Below are 16653 nucleotides of genomic sequence, written 5' to 3'. Positions count from 1 at the left end.
AAGGTAAGATATCCGTCAATGTTGTATAGAACCCATTTATTAAAATAATCACGGTTTTAAAAAAAATAGGTCCGTTTTTCTCGACCGCCGAGTTCATACCCTTGATACTATAATATATATATGTATACTATTAATTAAAAATTTTCGTGCCACGTCCCTGTGGCTCGCGGTACCTCTTAAAAATGTGAAATCGTAGGCCAGATTTGGCCTACGCTACGTCAGCGGCATATTTCTAATATATCGTCCATGCAATGCCGGGAAAACGTACACATACCTTTAAATTGTTGGAATGAACCAATCAGATTGCTAGGATTGGTGTCAAGTTCCATGACATTAAGCTTTGCCGTACTCTAAGTACGCTAAAGCCTAAAACGTGACCATCACTGGCTTTGAGAGACGTCCTTTAAAGTTATATGTGCCGTAACTGGGCGAAAATTTTGGCATGTTAATTTTTCTACATTAATGTATTGAAACCCATCAGGTTTGAAGAATTAAGCCATGAAATTCATTCAAATGGCTTCAGATGCATTATAAACACTAGTTACAACACAGAAATTATGTACAGTAAGATTCTTGTTTTTATGGCATATGTATGATAAGATGGAAACTTTCCTGTAGAAATCACTTTACAATTACTAATAGCACTGTAAAAATGTTAAATAAAATTGTAGACCACAATTTTGCTTCATGGACTGACCATTGGTACTCATCACGCTTCACTATAGATGTACATATAATGGGTTTTGGCAGTACTGCTAAAAGCATTTCTGCTCTTATTTGTATTTGTAAAATTAAAAACCAATGGATTGGAAGTACTATACTTTTCAATATGTTAGTAACTTTTGGTGATGAAGAACACACAAGAAGCTTATCTTGATTTGTGAGTATAAAAAATACGGCACATATTACTATAAAGATAACAGAGATCGACGCCAAACTTCAAAGCCACATAGTCAACCATAGTGTACGTTAGTGTTAGATTCTTTTGATGTACATCAAAGAATCAAAGGTACCAGTGTTTTCTCTACAATACAATACATTTTACAATACAATAACTTTTATTTAAAGTCGCATATTTCTTACAAATAACATTAGCTCTTGTGAGCTATCATCGCGACAAACAAAAGTATATGTTTTGTTAACAACACACTGATTATATTAAAATGTGGAAAATCAAAAGACATAAGTTTGTATATATATCACGGAAATTAGAGGGTAAAACAAAAACGTTAGTTAAATAGAACACTCGATTTTGTACACTGTTACTAAAGGTAGGGATTAAATCACTATCAGATAAGTGTAATGTACATGTATGCTAACATAGCAAACAGAAAAATTTGACGGATTATACACTAATATAGTGTGAGTTAAAAGGAAGCATTTTAATTTGAGATCGTAAAACGCAATATTAAGGCCATATTATATAAAGAAAAAGCGTCATAAACATAGACAAATGATAAACGAAAAACCGTAAACACGACAAAGCTTTTTTTGCCGATACATATAGTGTATACACAAGCTGCATAATACAGAATCTGTTGCCTTAGACTTTGCTATGCCATATTCAATGGGTGGATATAACGTCAGTGATAGTAACCCCTGGAGTGTCGAGGATGGTTTGGTTGGGAATGATGTGGCGATTACCATTATAATGACAGAAATAACCTAATGATGCACCAGGCTTTTGTGAAGGAAATGAATGTCGCACATCTACGCAACTTATCCATGGTGATTTCAAGCACATCCTAAGTATAATAAGTTCTTAATTTTACTATTGAATTAATCCAGCCTGTCTCGCATACTCGACGCTGTGACTAAGAAAATAGTTCGGAGAAACCTTCAAAATCCATATAGTCAATGAGAAATATACATAAAGATTCCAATCTAGTCGTAGCTATAGGTAGTTAGCGTACCCATACAGCATGGTGAATAAACACCCTCCGAACATCAAACCGGTAATTATAAAATACCACACAAAACAGAAACGGTCTATAGTCTCAGCTACGTCCCTCCAGGTCAAGGCATCCTCATCCGTATCTTCAGCTGAAATATCTTGGACCCAGGTCTGTTTTGATTTGTCGTCTTTCTTATTCTTGCCATTGGATGTTTTGTCGTCTTTCTTATTCTTGCCATTGGCACCCTCCTCTTCTACGTCAACTTTTTTATTGGGACGGCGAAATCCTTTCTTGCATGACAAGCAAGCTAGGACTTGCGTTATTCGTTTAGTTACACAAGGTATAGGTACGTCATCCCCATGACCGCATATTTTGAGGACGTAAATCGAAACGATGATTGACAGGACTGACAACATCAGGACCATCAGCAGTAGTATGCCTGTGGATAAAAATGACAACATTTCATACAATCCAATTTCACTTCTGATTATGCTACACTGACCGAAATCAGCATTGCACCGTTTTAATTTCTATGCAAATTATTAAAATAATACTCGACATGTATTGCATGTATATGTTAACGCCATTTCTCAAAAATGAATGAAAGGGTTATTCTTAAATTTCATATGCTGGTGTATAGCTTGGTTAAAAAAATCCACGTAAGTGGATGTGTCGCCTGCACAGCAAGTTGAAACATCACATAAAATAGTTATTACTGTTGAAAATATTGTTAATAATTAGGTGAAGATATCAAGTCCCCTAACTCTTGCAAATAATGACGGATTTGAGTAGTATCAAACCCATTTGAGATTTCAGTGACAGAAAGCAATATGCTCAGTACATAATTTGGTTAAAACCGGATAATAAATACAAAAGTTATCGAGCGGAAGCAAAGAAATTATCTGTTTTGAAGATTTTAAAGTCCAGTAACACTTGCAAATATTGACGAATTTTGACCAGTATCAAATCTGTTCTAGATCTCATTGATGTAAAGCAATAAACAAATTTGGTTGAAATCGGACAATAAATACTAAAGTTATCGAACAGAAGCCATGGTTTTATCTGTTTCGACGATTTCAAAGTCCCGTAACTCTTGCAAATATTGATGGATTTGACCAGTATCGAACTTATCCGAGATCTAAAGTTATCGCAAGAGAACCCTTTTCCGGACGCCGCCGACGACAGAGAGCAATCATTCTTCGATATAGATACATAAATATTTGTAATATGACTCTTCTTGAACCAATGTTTTAAAGTGTTTTTAAAAATTTCTGAATATTTTAGGAAGGTACTATAATGATAATGACGTATTTGTAACGTAACGCAACACAATCTTATAAAATATCAGTCGTTCAATATTTTAAAAAAGGAACGGATTATGTGTCTATTTATTGTCTTAAATACTTACTCAGTATAGACATATGGTCAGAGGTGGTGGGAATGTGGCCGGCTACCAATGTTAAGTAGACGGCGTAGGCCAGTAGAACAGTCAGAACAAACCCAATCTTCCCTCCTGCATCGACCTGGAGCGCAAAAATAAACCCATTCAAAAATCCAAGAAGCATTATCGGTAATATCGTATTGACGATGTGGAACTGTGGCCGACGTCGGTATTTAACCGAAATCACCAGCGTTATGGATTCACTGCCGGCTCGCTGGACAGTCTGTGTCGATGAGAATGAATCGACGTATTCCCATTCGCCGTTGGTATGGTAAAAATCCAATGAAAATACGTCGCCTGAGGCTGCGACCAATTCTACCAGGTCTGAAGAATATGTCCAGGGCGCCATGGCAATGCCACAGGTTTGCGTATCAAATGGATAGAAAGATGGATTGGTATCACAATGGACTTCAAATTTCCGAAGAGGAAGCCATTCCATTTTACCAGAAGGGAACATCCGTATAGGAGTGATACCATCGTACAGGATCTCAGGGTCACCTACTCTGAAAGATAATGAAGAAGCAATTTGAAATAATTTCTAAAAAAAATTCTTCAAGTTTGAAAGCATGATTTATGCAAAGATATTGTTACATATACCGCCAGTGAATATTAATGTGTGATGTTGCGATGACTAGTACCAATGGTGAACTTTAATCTTAGAGTACTTATGCTGTCTGGGTCCAGTTCCATGCAAATTCCGATTTAAGAAATTCTCTTATAATTCTCCATAGAAAAGCATTACAGATTTAAGGAATGCTCCTTAACTTAACATTTTCCCTTAAATTCCGTATTGCTTTCCGTATTGATGGAAAAGTAAAGGAATATTCTGTTCGTGAAACTAGATAGACTCAGGACAATCTGACGAAGGTGACTGTGTGCAGACATCAGACATGCGTACTGTAAACCAACTTTCTTTCGCGGTCATTAAATTTCGCGATTTCCATTTCAAAACAATATCGCAAATATTAACATTTGCGAATATTAACAATTGAATGATAATTCCTATCAATATAGATGATGTAGATATTAATTAGCGGACATTTACTTTTGCAAATTTATTTGGATCGCGAAATTCTCAGAAGTTAATTGACGTGAATGAAAGGTGGTTTACTATATTAACTGGTATAATATGATAAAGGTCACAAGCTGCGTAATACCATCATGTGTATTTCAACCAATCATGTTCATTTCTAAGTTACCATTGATCATCAATCAATGAAGGAACCGTGTGGTTTTAAAATATGTGTCCTCACATATTATAACAAGCCACTCTTCTCAGAGTCGCGAGTTCGAAAGGAAGTGAAACCAAACAATCAAAGCTTGAAATACTTCAATCCCAAAATAATCAAGAAACATCTATAATACTCCCAATTTCCCGAATTCCACAGGCCGTTTGCATAACGTTATGCTATTCTTCCTACAGAGTCAACCGAAATAGGTTGAGCTCCCTGGTTTTTAATGCCTGTTTTAGCAATTCAAAAATGACGTTATGAAAACCAACGTAATCTTTATTGGATAATAACGTAAAGTTCTAAGCCAATGGAAACGCTCGTTTCATAATTATAATATATCAACTTACGAGTTAACGATTGCCAGTGGCGGGTACCATACAGTATCTTCACTTACTGTAGAGGCCAGAACACTGGAGTAAGCGCCGGACCAGGTCAAACGATCGTCTGTCCATTCCTGAAACAAAAGTCAACAGGGATAACATTCGGTTTCATCAATGTTCCTTATAACACATATAAATATTTCTAATAATGTTTACATCAAGTTTCATTTAAGTGTTACTTATATATATTTCTATATGTGAAGCATTAAAGAATTAACTGAAATTGTCTTTCCCATGTCCATATACCCTATTGTTGTAAGTTACAGTTTGTAACAGGTTCAGATGAATATAATTAATATTACTAATAAGTTAACTTGATCGACATATTGCCTGTATGTCTACATATATCTAAATACCACATTCACTTTACCACACCCAAGATATCCTGATATCTGTATATGTTTATATTAAGTATCTTTCCATCTCGAGCTATCCGAATATGTCTACATTAAAAACAGTCTTTATCATATATCGACGTTAAACCATATCGAAATCACCATCAACTTACCACATCGAGATGTTCTGATATTACCATTTCGAGATAACCCGATATGTCCTTTCAAAGATCACGTGAAACTTACTACCTCGAGATATCCGGATATATCTACATTAAAAACAATGTCTTCAACATATATCGAGGTTAAACCATATCGAAATCACCATCAACTTACCACCTCGAGATGTTCTGATATTACCATTTCGAGATAACAGATATGTCCTTTCAAAGATCACGTGAAACTTACCACCTCGAGATATCCGGATATGCTCATCGTTTGAGATTTTATGTCCTACAATAAATTAAACTACATAAATTAAATGGACAATTGAAAAGTTTCCTCATTATTTGATGAAACAACACACTTACCATGAAATAATGATAAATTAGTATAAATCGGAAAACAAATATCATATATAAAACATATAATAAAAATATTATTAATCTTATTATTGATTCAAGATTGTCAACAATTTTTTTCAAAATTCTTATATAGATATTATATTTGAAAATAAAAATGTCATAAAGGTAAAATAAAGTAAAATAATACTACTGTAACTGTCAGCTTCTCTACAGTAGACTGGTGTTGTTTAATATACACTGTCTCATACATTACAATGTACGTTACAGTTTTTTGACAAACTATTGTCAAAGTCGAAATATTCGTGGCATGGAAATCTCGCTGCATTCGATTTGAATACATCTCCTCGAATATAATTTATTTTCTATGTACGAATATATCGGCGAGTGCATTATTTAACATGTGAATACTGTAACTAGACTTATTATTTGATACAAAACGTAAGCATTATCACATCGTGATATTTTTAATGCTGACTTAGCGAAAATGTCTACACACGAAAATATCCAAGTTTTCAGAATTTCCTATATAAAATCAAGTAATTAATGAGTTGATGAGTTGAAGGAGCTATATAGATAAGTTAATAATGATATCCAATTGTAATATATAATCGTAAAAATATTTTCTGTGCTTATAACATAAAACATATTCTTGGAGGACATTTTATTTCTTTTTATGATATCTCTAGGGAGTTATTTCCACTAACCAGTTAGCTGAATAACAATAATTACGAGATATAATAATAAGAATAATACTAATTGACTTTATTTTCATTCGATTGCACATTGAGTCACAGACTCTTCTCACATGTGGTCGAACAATAGTTTTTACAGCATAGTTAATAAACATACAGTAATTATAAAAAATGAAATCAAAGATATCACAGAATAAGTAAATCATATCACAGATTAAATTATCATATCACAAAAATAAAAGCATAATATCACGAATCATAATATCACAGTCTATAAAAAACAGAAAATTACCATAATTGTACACATAAAAGTCATGCAAACATAAAATCTCATGCTGCAATTATATTTGATGAAATAATAAACACAAATATGTGTCTTGTATACATATATGCCAATATGGCAAAAAAATAAAAATTGACAGATTATACACTAATATAGCATACATTAAAAACAAGAAGTAAATGTTATATGATAAACTGAAATACTGAAATAAGGATTTAAAGATTAACACATAATAAGATACGGATAAAGGAATTCCAGTTGTAGTCCATGTACATATTGATATCAATGATTTTTATTATTATAAAGTTCAAAGCAATGCAATCTGCATTCGACCTTGAAGGTGTTAAGAGATGCTTTTTCCGTGACGTTTGCAGGAAGGTTATTCCAATGTGCTCGACCATTATATTTAAAAGAATTTCTGAACTTGGCTGTTTTATACCGTGGTAAAAAAATTTCCCATTGTGGAAGATCTAGTTTGAATGGGATGAACATTACTGACTAAGATGTTACAATTTAGGTAGACAGGACATAAATTATTCATAATTTTATACATCAAGACACATTCGTTGTATTCAACCCTGTGGGTGAAAGGCAGCCATTTAAATTGGACAAACAGTTGTCCACCTGGAACACTATAATCTACATCTAGAATAATTCGTTTTTAAACAAATTTCTGTGAACAGTGTCCCCAAATGTTGGAACAATAATCAATATATGGTAAAATGATTTTTTTTAATTCTGCACTGTTGATAAAGTTTAAAATTTATATTTTTCTAGACATCTTGCACTTGTATATCCCAAGATAGATGGCCATCGATAATCACACCTAAAAGCTTTTCTTTCCTTACACTTTGTAACTGATAATTTTCATCTGATATACTAAGTTACTAAAGGGGGGGGGGGGGGGTATGTTCACTTACCAACTCATGGAGTGAGATCGCCACAAACTTCACTGTAACATTGACGAGGGAAGAAGGACGAACAAATCGGTTGTAAGTGGACGAATTGAAAAGGGATGAAAGCAGTTCTGTTTCTACAGACGTGTCATAGCTGTGCACCATCCCATCTAAAAAATAGAGTTATATGTGGCGCAATAAATACTTGCGAATCAAGAGTAGCTTTTAATGTCTTATTCTTCATAACAAATTACCAAAATTTTCAGAATTTCAATACTAAGTATGCACTGGTCTTAATTTTACAAGTAAGATCAGAAAATGAATTTTGGCAGTACAATTTTAGCAGTACTGGCAAATATCATTGTATTTATTTCTACGGTGCAATAAAATGAGTACATACGGTCAGACCATGAAGCCAAGTTGTGGTCTTCAATTTCATTTCACATTTATACAGTGTTAGTAGTAATTTAAAAGTGGTTTCTGCTGGTTAGTGTTTCATCTTAAAATGAACATATGACATAATAAACAAGAATTTTACAGTGTATCAATTCTGTGTGTAACTTATTAATGCTTTGAAACAGCATTCTTAAGTAAGCTCGGCGAACCTGTGCACATCTAAACAATAAAACCACTCCGCGATGAAAACTGAATGTTGTTTTGTTCATTTTACATATTACTTGATGGTATGAATAAATCGAACCTCAGTATTCAAAAATACGAACTTTGAATTTGTATGTATTTATGCACCATAGACGGTGTGTTTTGAGTGTTCAGTTGAGACTCTTTGATTTTGGTCGCGTTCACTCGACTCCCGAAAATCACAAACTACGCCTTCTTCCATGTCTTGTTCCGCGGCAGACTTTCGGTCAATTTTGGATTCAATCCGATTGTGTATGATTTGTTTTTCAATTTTAAGTAGTTCATGCTGCTTATTGATTAATGTAATGAAATGTAAGGAAGACATTTGCAATAAAAAGTTCTTATAATGTTTATAAAGTTTTTTGTTTTGGTTGCATTTACGTACTTTATCTGATGATATTATTGCGCAGTGAAAGTTAATAGTTTTGAGTACGAGTTTCCTCACTTGTTCTGTCACTGGGAGTTGTTTCATTTGTTTATCGACATCTGCGTCATATTGAAAATGGAAAAGTACAAAATTTATTAACATAAACTTACAAAATATAATGATGATATAGATCTATATATATGTACGAGCACCTTAAAGTGACAAATGAAATTATATTGGTGTGTTTCGTACGGTAGCCTTACGAAGACTTGCTAGAGCCCGATGTACAGTGTATTGCATGAAATTTTCTTGATGTTAGCGTTCTTATGAATCCAAAATAAATTTGTGTGTTATAAGTAACCAAACAATGTACCTTTCACTTGGCAAAAGTATCTGGCCATGATTTATTATTTGTCAAAGTCGTCAAAGCAAAAATCTTGACAATATGTTCTTCGCGTTAATACGTCGCCAACCAGTTAACTGTTAGGCTTACATACGCAAGACCTGCTTAATTAAGTCCGATGCACTACATGAAGTTTACTTGAGGTAAACGACTAGTGTTCATGTGAATTTTACAGATGCGCCACCGCTGACAGAGCATTAATGATATTCATCGTTTGAACAATGATTGGTGTTTAATCGTGTATATGTATGTATAATTAACACAAAAAATAATATAAAACAATTTATTTTGCCTTTGGTGCATGTGCAATCATTCCATATAGGATATAGTGCCACAGAATTTTTTTCGGGATGCAATTAATTAATTTTTCATATTTTTAACTTGAAGTAAAATAAGAAGCTCAAACTTTTCAATAGTGGTAATGGTGTGAAGTAAGTAAGTTTTGTAACTGAAGAAAAATTTAAAATCGTCTGCTTCTGTTTTTAATAGTGAAAAAATATCATTTGTCAGCGATGGAGCATCTTTAAAGAAATCTGAGTGTTATACGTAACGAAATAATGTACCTTTTATTTGGGAAAAGTGTCTGGCTATTCATTCAACCTATGTTATTTTTCTAAAAAGAAAACAAAAACATATATATCCGGAAATGGTAATATTTCTAATGTCATATTTTTCCGAATATATTCCTAAATGTTAAGTGGATATTAAGATACGTATAAGTTAACTAATTATTTTTTGTCTTTGAAGAGACATTGATGAAATTGATAATTTTAGTAATTAATAAAAAAAATATAAAAAATTATATTCAGATTCTGGCCGGTTTTATTGGTGTTGAAATCGTTATTTCAGAAATAATCTAAATATAGAATTTATTTCGGTTATTTCAGGAAAATGAGTTATTCATCTTATTGTCCTCGAAACAACTTTAAATATCATAAAATAAAAAATACGGTACATACAAGTTAAGTATACTAAATTCAATATTTAAATGAAAAACCAACTTCTTTATTTTTTGTTTGAGACCTTCATTCACAGCATATATGAGTGGCCTTGGCACTTTGATGTTTATAAGGTACCATATATGTTTGTCGGTCAATTTCAATACTTTTTACAGCTAATTTCATCAAACCTCATAGTTTTCAATAGATTCCTGAAGAAGAAAAAAAAATATCGAAAATTTCCCACAGTTATGACATATAACTTGAAATTATTTTATTTCACTACTACTGTATAGAGATGTCAAAGGGCGCTATGCTTATTAGGTCGCTGTTGCATTTCGAAGATCGTCAAAATCGAAAATGAGGAAATGAAGAAAATATCTTTTTATGGCAATTCTTGACATATATATAGTTTGTTGTTATGTATATCTTCAATAATTCGTTCATCTCGTTAAATATTATATGATTTCTTATTCCTGTAAATGTGTTATATAATATGTATTTTCCACCCTGTAACCGTTTATTATGTAATCTTCAACACGTTTTGCTTGGATATTATTTCTTTGAAAACCAGTAGTTTATGCTAGCATTTTGAGATAGCTCAAATTCTGTATTTCGTTAATGTGATTCCATATTTCAATGTTAAAAATTTAAGCAAACTTGAAATTTTTTTTGATGTGATAAAATTGAAATTAAAATTGAAAAAAAAATCAGCTTCTTATTTTATTATTTTAACATTGATGTCATTATTTTTTAATTGCATCGGGATATGAAAGAAGTTTCGTTTCCATACTGTGTGAATCCGCGAACAAAATTAATTTCATAACCCGATGAAATTAAAATCAAATAGTGACATCAGTGGTTATAATTAATTTTTCGATCTACTTGACAAAATAAAATACATTTACACGAACGATTCCATTGATTTAGCAAGGGATTTCTAAATCAATACGTAACGTCAATGTTTCTATTGGGATGTCACGTTAACGTCGAGTTTGCGCGCCATTCTCGAATGTTTACCATAGTGGTATGACGAAAAAGAATCGGCCAATCAGAAAGCCAGATTTAGTATGAAAATAAACATAAATTAATTATTTCAAAATAAAAATACATATCAAATGATTAATATTGTATCCCGAAAAAAAGAGTGTATCGCCTTCATGCAATAAATAAAGATTAAGCAAACAATTGAAAAAAAAAATCATATGTATTTCTTGTGTTAACTAGACATATATATTCACGATTTAACATCAGTTATTGTCCAAATGATAAAATAAATATGCTGCTTGCGGTGGAGCCTCTTTAAACCACACACTCCGATACCTAACTGTTTTACAATGCTCTCACCGAATTCAATTTGTTGTTGTAGATACAAACTGGTCAAGGTAGCCAATAGTACATGAGATAAATAGAGTTAATAAATAAAATGTATGTGCATCTAAAATGTCTTAATTATTAAACACTGAGTAAGTTACACGTGATTGCAATTTTAAAACTCAAACTACGAATATGAGTATGCATATGGTAAAACGTTAATGTTTTTTTTTATATCTGTACATTACAATAACAAACTAGAGACTAAGGTAATTAATTCGTCTAAATACTGAACTATGAGCATCATATGCACAAATAAATCCAATACATACATTGAGCAGTCAGTACGAGCCAGAGGAATCGCCAACTTTGTCCAGCCATGTTGGAAGGCGACACACAGAATGACTGTTTAAGCTCACAGCATTTGTAATTACAATGAAAACGAACTATTGTGACGACGACATGCGTGACCAAACGACCAACAGATCAAGGATTGGTTGTTTTGTAACTATTTTAATCCTCATGAAAACTATAATATAATCTAAAATCCCTTACAAAAAAGATATTAACTTAATCTTAATAGAGTTCATTAAATGATGAAGATATGTAGATAATGAAGCTTCTGTTGTTCATATACGTAATGAAAACGTAAAAAGGACGATCGGTTCGTGTGTACGTACTTAAAGTATTAACCTAAATTGGTAATAGGGTTCATAATATGTTAACACAATGACATAAATAATCGTATGTATGATATCACTACTTGTGTATGGGGAAACAAAATTTCATCAACGAATAAGTGCATTATAGTGGTTAAATTTTGAAGGTCAGTGGATGTTTTTGCGATTACGACTTGGAAGGGAGATATTCTTTCTAGGTTCATTTTTTGTGATCCTATGAACCGTAACTAGGGAAATATTTTGACATGTTATTTTGTCTTCCGTAACCAATTGAAAACCATCGTGATGAATTAAGCTATAGAAATAATTCAAATGGTTAATACACACAAAGCTTACTTGCTTGAGTCGTTACTAATTTACGATCAATTACGATCTTATGAAGCTGTTCGAAACCAGCACTACAGACGACCATGATAGAAACTACAGCCTTCGGAGCTATGTACCAAGCACTCTGATTGGTCTATCGTGAAGGGCGTTAAGCAATGTGAGCCATTGTCTCTACCGCGCAGCAGGTAAAAATACTCGTGCGCGCACGCGGTATACAGATTGGTTGCAGACTGGTTGTGCCAGCCTATTCTCTTGTAAGTGCCAGAAGTCTCCGAAATGGAGGCACTATGGTGCACCTTGCCTCCTTATTACCTCCGAATTCAAATATAATTAGATTTATTCTAACTCGAGAGTAATTTGGATGAAGTAGTTTGTGAATGCATTGTTGTATATTCTCAATTCTCAATTCTTTTATTTTCCTTAAGTTTAGAACTGATTGGAATTGTGCAAAATACGCACATATACATATATATACAATCACATAGTAATTAGTACAATATCATAGACAAGTTACAATTGTACTATACATTGAAATAAAAAATGTGTATTATATAAAGGCTACATAACTTACAGGTTAAGTATACAACACTAAAATAACTATACTGAAATTATTGGAGGTGGGATCGTATTTTCATGGCCTCAAATATAAATTTGGCTAATTTACGTATATATTTGGACATTGCCATTAAGGTTCATGTAAAGGCTTTAAACAGTGATATTTTGCAAGCCTAAAACTCATTACTGTGCTGCAATTGAACAGAACTAATTTCATTAATTGTTGGTATAACTAGCTAACTGTCATTCTTACTGTTGATATGTAATTTGTGAAGCTGCTTGTAAAATTCGGTAAAATATGAGAAAAATGTATATTTCTGGAGAAGACATAGAACTCGTGTGATTTGCATTGATGGAACCAAATAATCATGCAATCGTGTTCAGGTGTGAATATGCCAGGTACTCCAACAGTTTGTTTGGCAAAATCGGACCAGCAAATAGCGCAGGAGCCTTATATAGTAAATGCAAATGACTGCTATAAATGACGGATCACAAATATCCCATATAAGAAGCCATCTCAATTGATACAAATGTTTTTATAGACACCATAAGGTACTCTGAACATGACAAGAAAACTCTTCTCGAAAAAAATAGTTCAACCGATCTGTTTGGGGCGAAAAATGCAAATTTCCGAAAAGAGCCTCAGAGTCCACATTTTAACTATTTTTTTCGTAAATACTCTTCGTGTCATGTTCAGAGTACCTTATAGTGTATATAAGAGCACTTGTATCAATTAAAATGTCTTCTTATATGCTATATTTGTGATCCGCCATTTAAAGCAGCCATTTGCATTTACAACAATAGGCTCCTGCGCTATTCGCTGGTCCGATTTTGCCAAACATACTGTTGGAGTAACTGGCATAGTCACTACTGAACACGATAGCATGCTTATTTGGTGCCATCAATACAATTCACACGAGTTCTATGTCTTCTCCAGAAATATACATTTTTCTCTTATTTTACTGAAATTTACAAGCAGCTTCACAAATTACATATCAACAGTACGACTGACAGTTAGCCAGGGTATATACCAACAATTAATGCAATTAGTTCTGTTCAATTGCAGCACAGTAATGAGTTATAGGCTTGCAAAATATCACTGGTTAAAGCCTTTACATGAACCTTAATGCCTTTAGGCGTGCATTGTCAATAAAGTCGTGGCCTTGTACTGTCTATAAGTGTGTCTGTTATCTTTTATAATATACATTATACATATGTAATTGAATAGTACCGTATAACAGCTGTAACTAGTACACAGAAACAGTAAGCTGGAGTTGTAATAATTTCGCGTATCATATGTAGCGTAATTAAATCTTGTCAGCAATAATCAGACTAGTACAGACAGGTATTAGATATTTTGGGTTTTCATTACCTGGGAGAAAGACAGGTTCTTTACCGTGTATTTACCGGAGATGTGTTTAATAGTGACGAATATTTATAACGATAGCTAGACAGTGTGTTCTTGTTTCTCCCACTTTTTTATAATAACATAGGGGCAGTTATGTTGTGACAGCAGTTATAGTCTACTTCACATATCCCTTACCTGGATTTTACCTGTGCTCTCCCACATTACCTGGGTTTTATCTGTGTTCTCCCACATTACCTGGATTTTACACAATGTTTAAAGTTATCTAATTTCATCATTATTTAAACAATATTTACATATCATTTACCATTTTCATCAGCTATTGTTCTCCAGTGTTTGTATAATTCCTTTCATTTCGAAAAAGTGGGAGAAAGAGGAACAAACCAGCTAGACACTATAGAGATGCGAATTGATTCTACATGTATACGTGGTCTCAAACAGTGAGCAAGTTTAGATATGTAGTTATGTCGTTACCAGGAATAGGGGTGCGTTGACAGCGCCTCGGTTGAAAGGGTATCACGTCCTAGGGTGAAACATGTAGGTTTTGGTCAGCCCAGTTCGTTATGGATACCAAGGACGTATATGAGACTTATAAATCGTATCTTTTAGGGTCCGTAAAACAAACAATGACAAAATATGGTGTAATAGCCCTGAAAAGTTATGAACTTTCCCCATATTACAAGTCTAGAAAGTTAAGAGGCTTTAACGATCAGTACTCTTTCTATAAACGTCACTGTAAATAGTGTGTCAAATTATTAAATTCCTTACTTAAGTTAAACCTGCGCTCTAACAGTGTGTGTAGGTCAAGACGCCGGTCTGTTCTGTTAGGTCAATAGTTGGGACATTAGGTCAGTAATGAGTACGTCGAGTGGGGCGGTTATTATGCATACAGGTGACCAATTGACTTGATCTATACATATTATTAACATACTTCATTAGAGCATAGTAACCATAGTATTACATGTTATATATTTTTTCTTGTAGCGTATTATTAGATTATTAGAGTATTTTTATGCGAATTGTTATATAAAGTATTTTTTGTATTATTTTTATATTTTTTATTATGTGAAGGTCAAATTGTTAATTATGCATATTTTTGATATCGTATATTCTATTTTTTAAATAGAACTGTTATCAGTTGTTTGTTACCTAACTATATTGGATTTTACTTATGTAATGGAAATTGTCTCCCTTTGTTGATAACTTTTGTTAAATTTTATCTCCCTTTGTTCTTTTTTCGTTCTATTTTAAGGAATTTAATTGTTAATAGAAATAATCAGTGTATCTTTTGGGTTACTTTATTTTATGATTTTATTCAGTTCAGAAGTATTTATTAAAGTGAATTTCAATGCATTATTTGGTCATAAATGCGAATCAAATACTTTTTACATTCGAATTAAGTCTAGGATAAATTCTTCTACTTTTTGCTTTTGTTATCTGTTTACTTTATGTTTGCATAATAAAACTGTTGACATTTATTTCATCTTCTGGTTATACTTTCATTGTGTTCCGCTGGAAACTCAAAAGAATATTGCAGAGGGAGAACTTGAGGAATTGGTGATATGATGAGCCATATATACTGAAACACAACGCGAATTCCTATCTCCACTATACACGGAAGGCTCACCCATTCGCCGAGACCCCTCCTCCTTCTACAAAACATTACCAATAAGTAAATTTAAAAAAATCCTGAAACCATATTGGAGTTAGGTGTTATCAGAATGGCAAAATATCACGACCTTTAAAAGTAAACATCGGATTGCTGATGGTAGGCCAAGGTCAGAAGACGTTAGTTTCTTAAGCTATAAAGAAAGCAAATGTACTTTCGACGGCACTTTCGAATTGCATTCGAAAACATATATCAACACAGTTTTCTGAATTTGATAAAGGTGGTGAGTTAAATCAAACTCTATTTTGGCAACTTTATGATTGAAAAGCACGAGAAACATCGCATACTATAACAGAGTTGAAATATAATGGAAAAATTCTTAGAAAACCTTCTGATATATTAGATGCGTTGCATTAACATTTTAGTACAATATTAAAAGAAAATCATAGTGATTTAATTAATGTTTGAATTTGCAAACTTTATCAATACAAAAGTTGAATATATAACGGCTAATATCAATAGCTGAGAAGGATTTTTTTCGATACCGCTGTTACAAGTGTTGAAATATCTAATTTATGTTAAAAAAACTAAACACCAACATGGCCGGAGGGCATGATGGCATAGTTTATGAACACTTTAAAATATGGTGGTAAAAAAACTGTTTGATTATATTGCATTTTTATTTAATATGGTCATAGATAACGAGTATGTACCTAACCATTGGAAAAAAAGGTTTTGATAATTACATTTTATAAGGGCCAAGGGAAGCCAATAGAA

The 16653-nt window shown here is 32.9% G+C and overlaps 1 protein-coding gene across 1 annotated transcript; it reads right to left on the bottom strand.

Moving 5' to 3' along the window:
* Positions 1-1039: 1039 nt before the first annotated feature.
* Positions 1040-12880, bottom strand: LOC138308514 (neuronal acetylcholine receptor subunit beta-3-like). Its single transcript, XM_069249527.1, has 6 exons — positions 11672-12880; positions 7703-7848; positions 5692-5736; positions 4916-5022; positions 3304-3839; positions 1040-2334 (listed from the first exon to the last, which is right to left on the bottom strand). Exons 1-6 carry the CDS (start codon positions 11718-11720, stop codon positions 1895-1897), a joined length of 1323 nt encoding a protein of 440 aa, XP_069105628.1. The 5' UTR covers positions 11721-12880; the 3' UTR covers positions 1040-1894.
* Between the last annotated feature and the right edge of the window lie 3773 nt (positions 12881-16653).

This window comes from Argopecten irradians, chromosome 15 (assembly GCF_041381155.1).
Source record: "Argopecten irradians isolate NY chromosome 15, Ai_NY, whole genome shotgun sequence".
In the NCBI taxonomy this organism is placed as follows: domain Eukaryota; kingdom Metazoa; phylum Mollusca; class Bivalvia; order Pectinida; family Pectinidae; genus Argopecten; species Argopecten irradians.
The sequence above is the reverse complement of the archived record's forward strand: the minus strand, read 5'-3'. Positions and strand labels throughout refer to the sequence as shown.

Excerpts from the sequence above, each read along its gene's own strand:
- LOC138308514 (XM_069249527.1), bottom strand. The coding sequence starts at position 11,720 with ATGGCTGGACAAAGTTGGCGATTCCTCTGGCTCGTACTGACTGCTCAA. Across the intron at positions 7,849-11,671 it reads GCTCGTACTGACTGCTCAAT|ATGGGATGGTGCACAGCTAT; the intron begins GTATGTATTGGA and ends TCTATTTTTTAG. Across the intron at positions 5,737-7,702 it reads CGATCTCACTCCATGAGTTG|GACATAAAATCTCAAACGAT; the intron begins GTAAGTGAACAT and ends AATTTATTGTAG.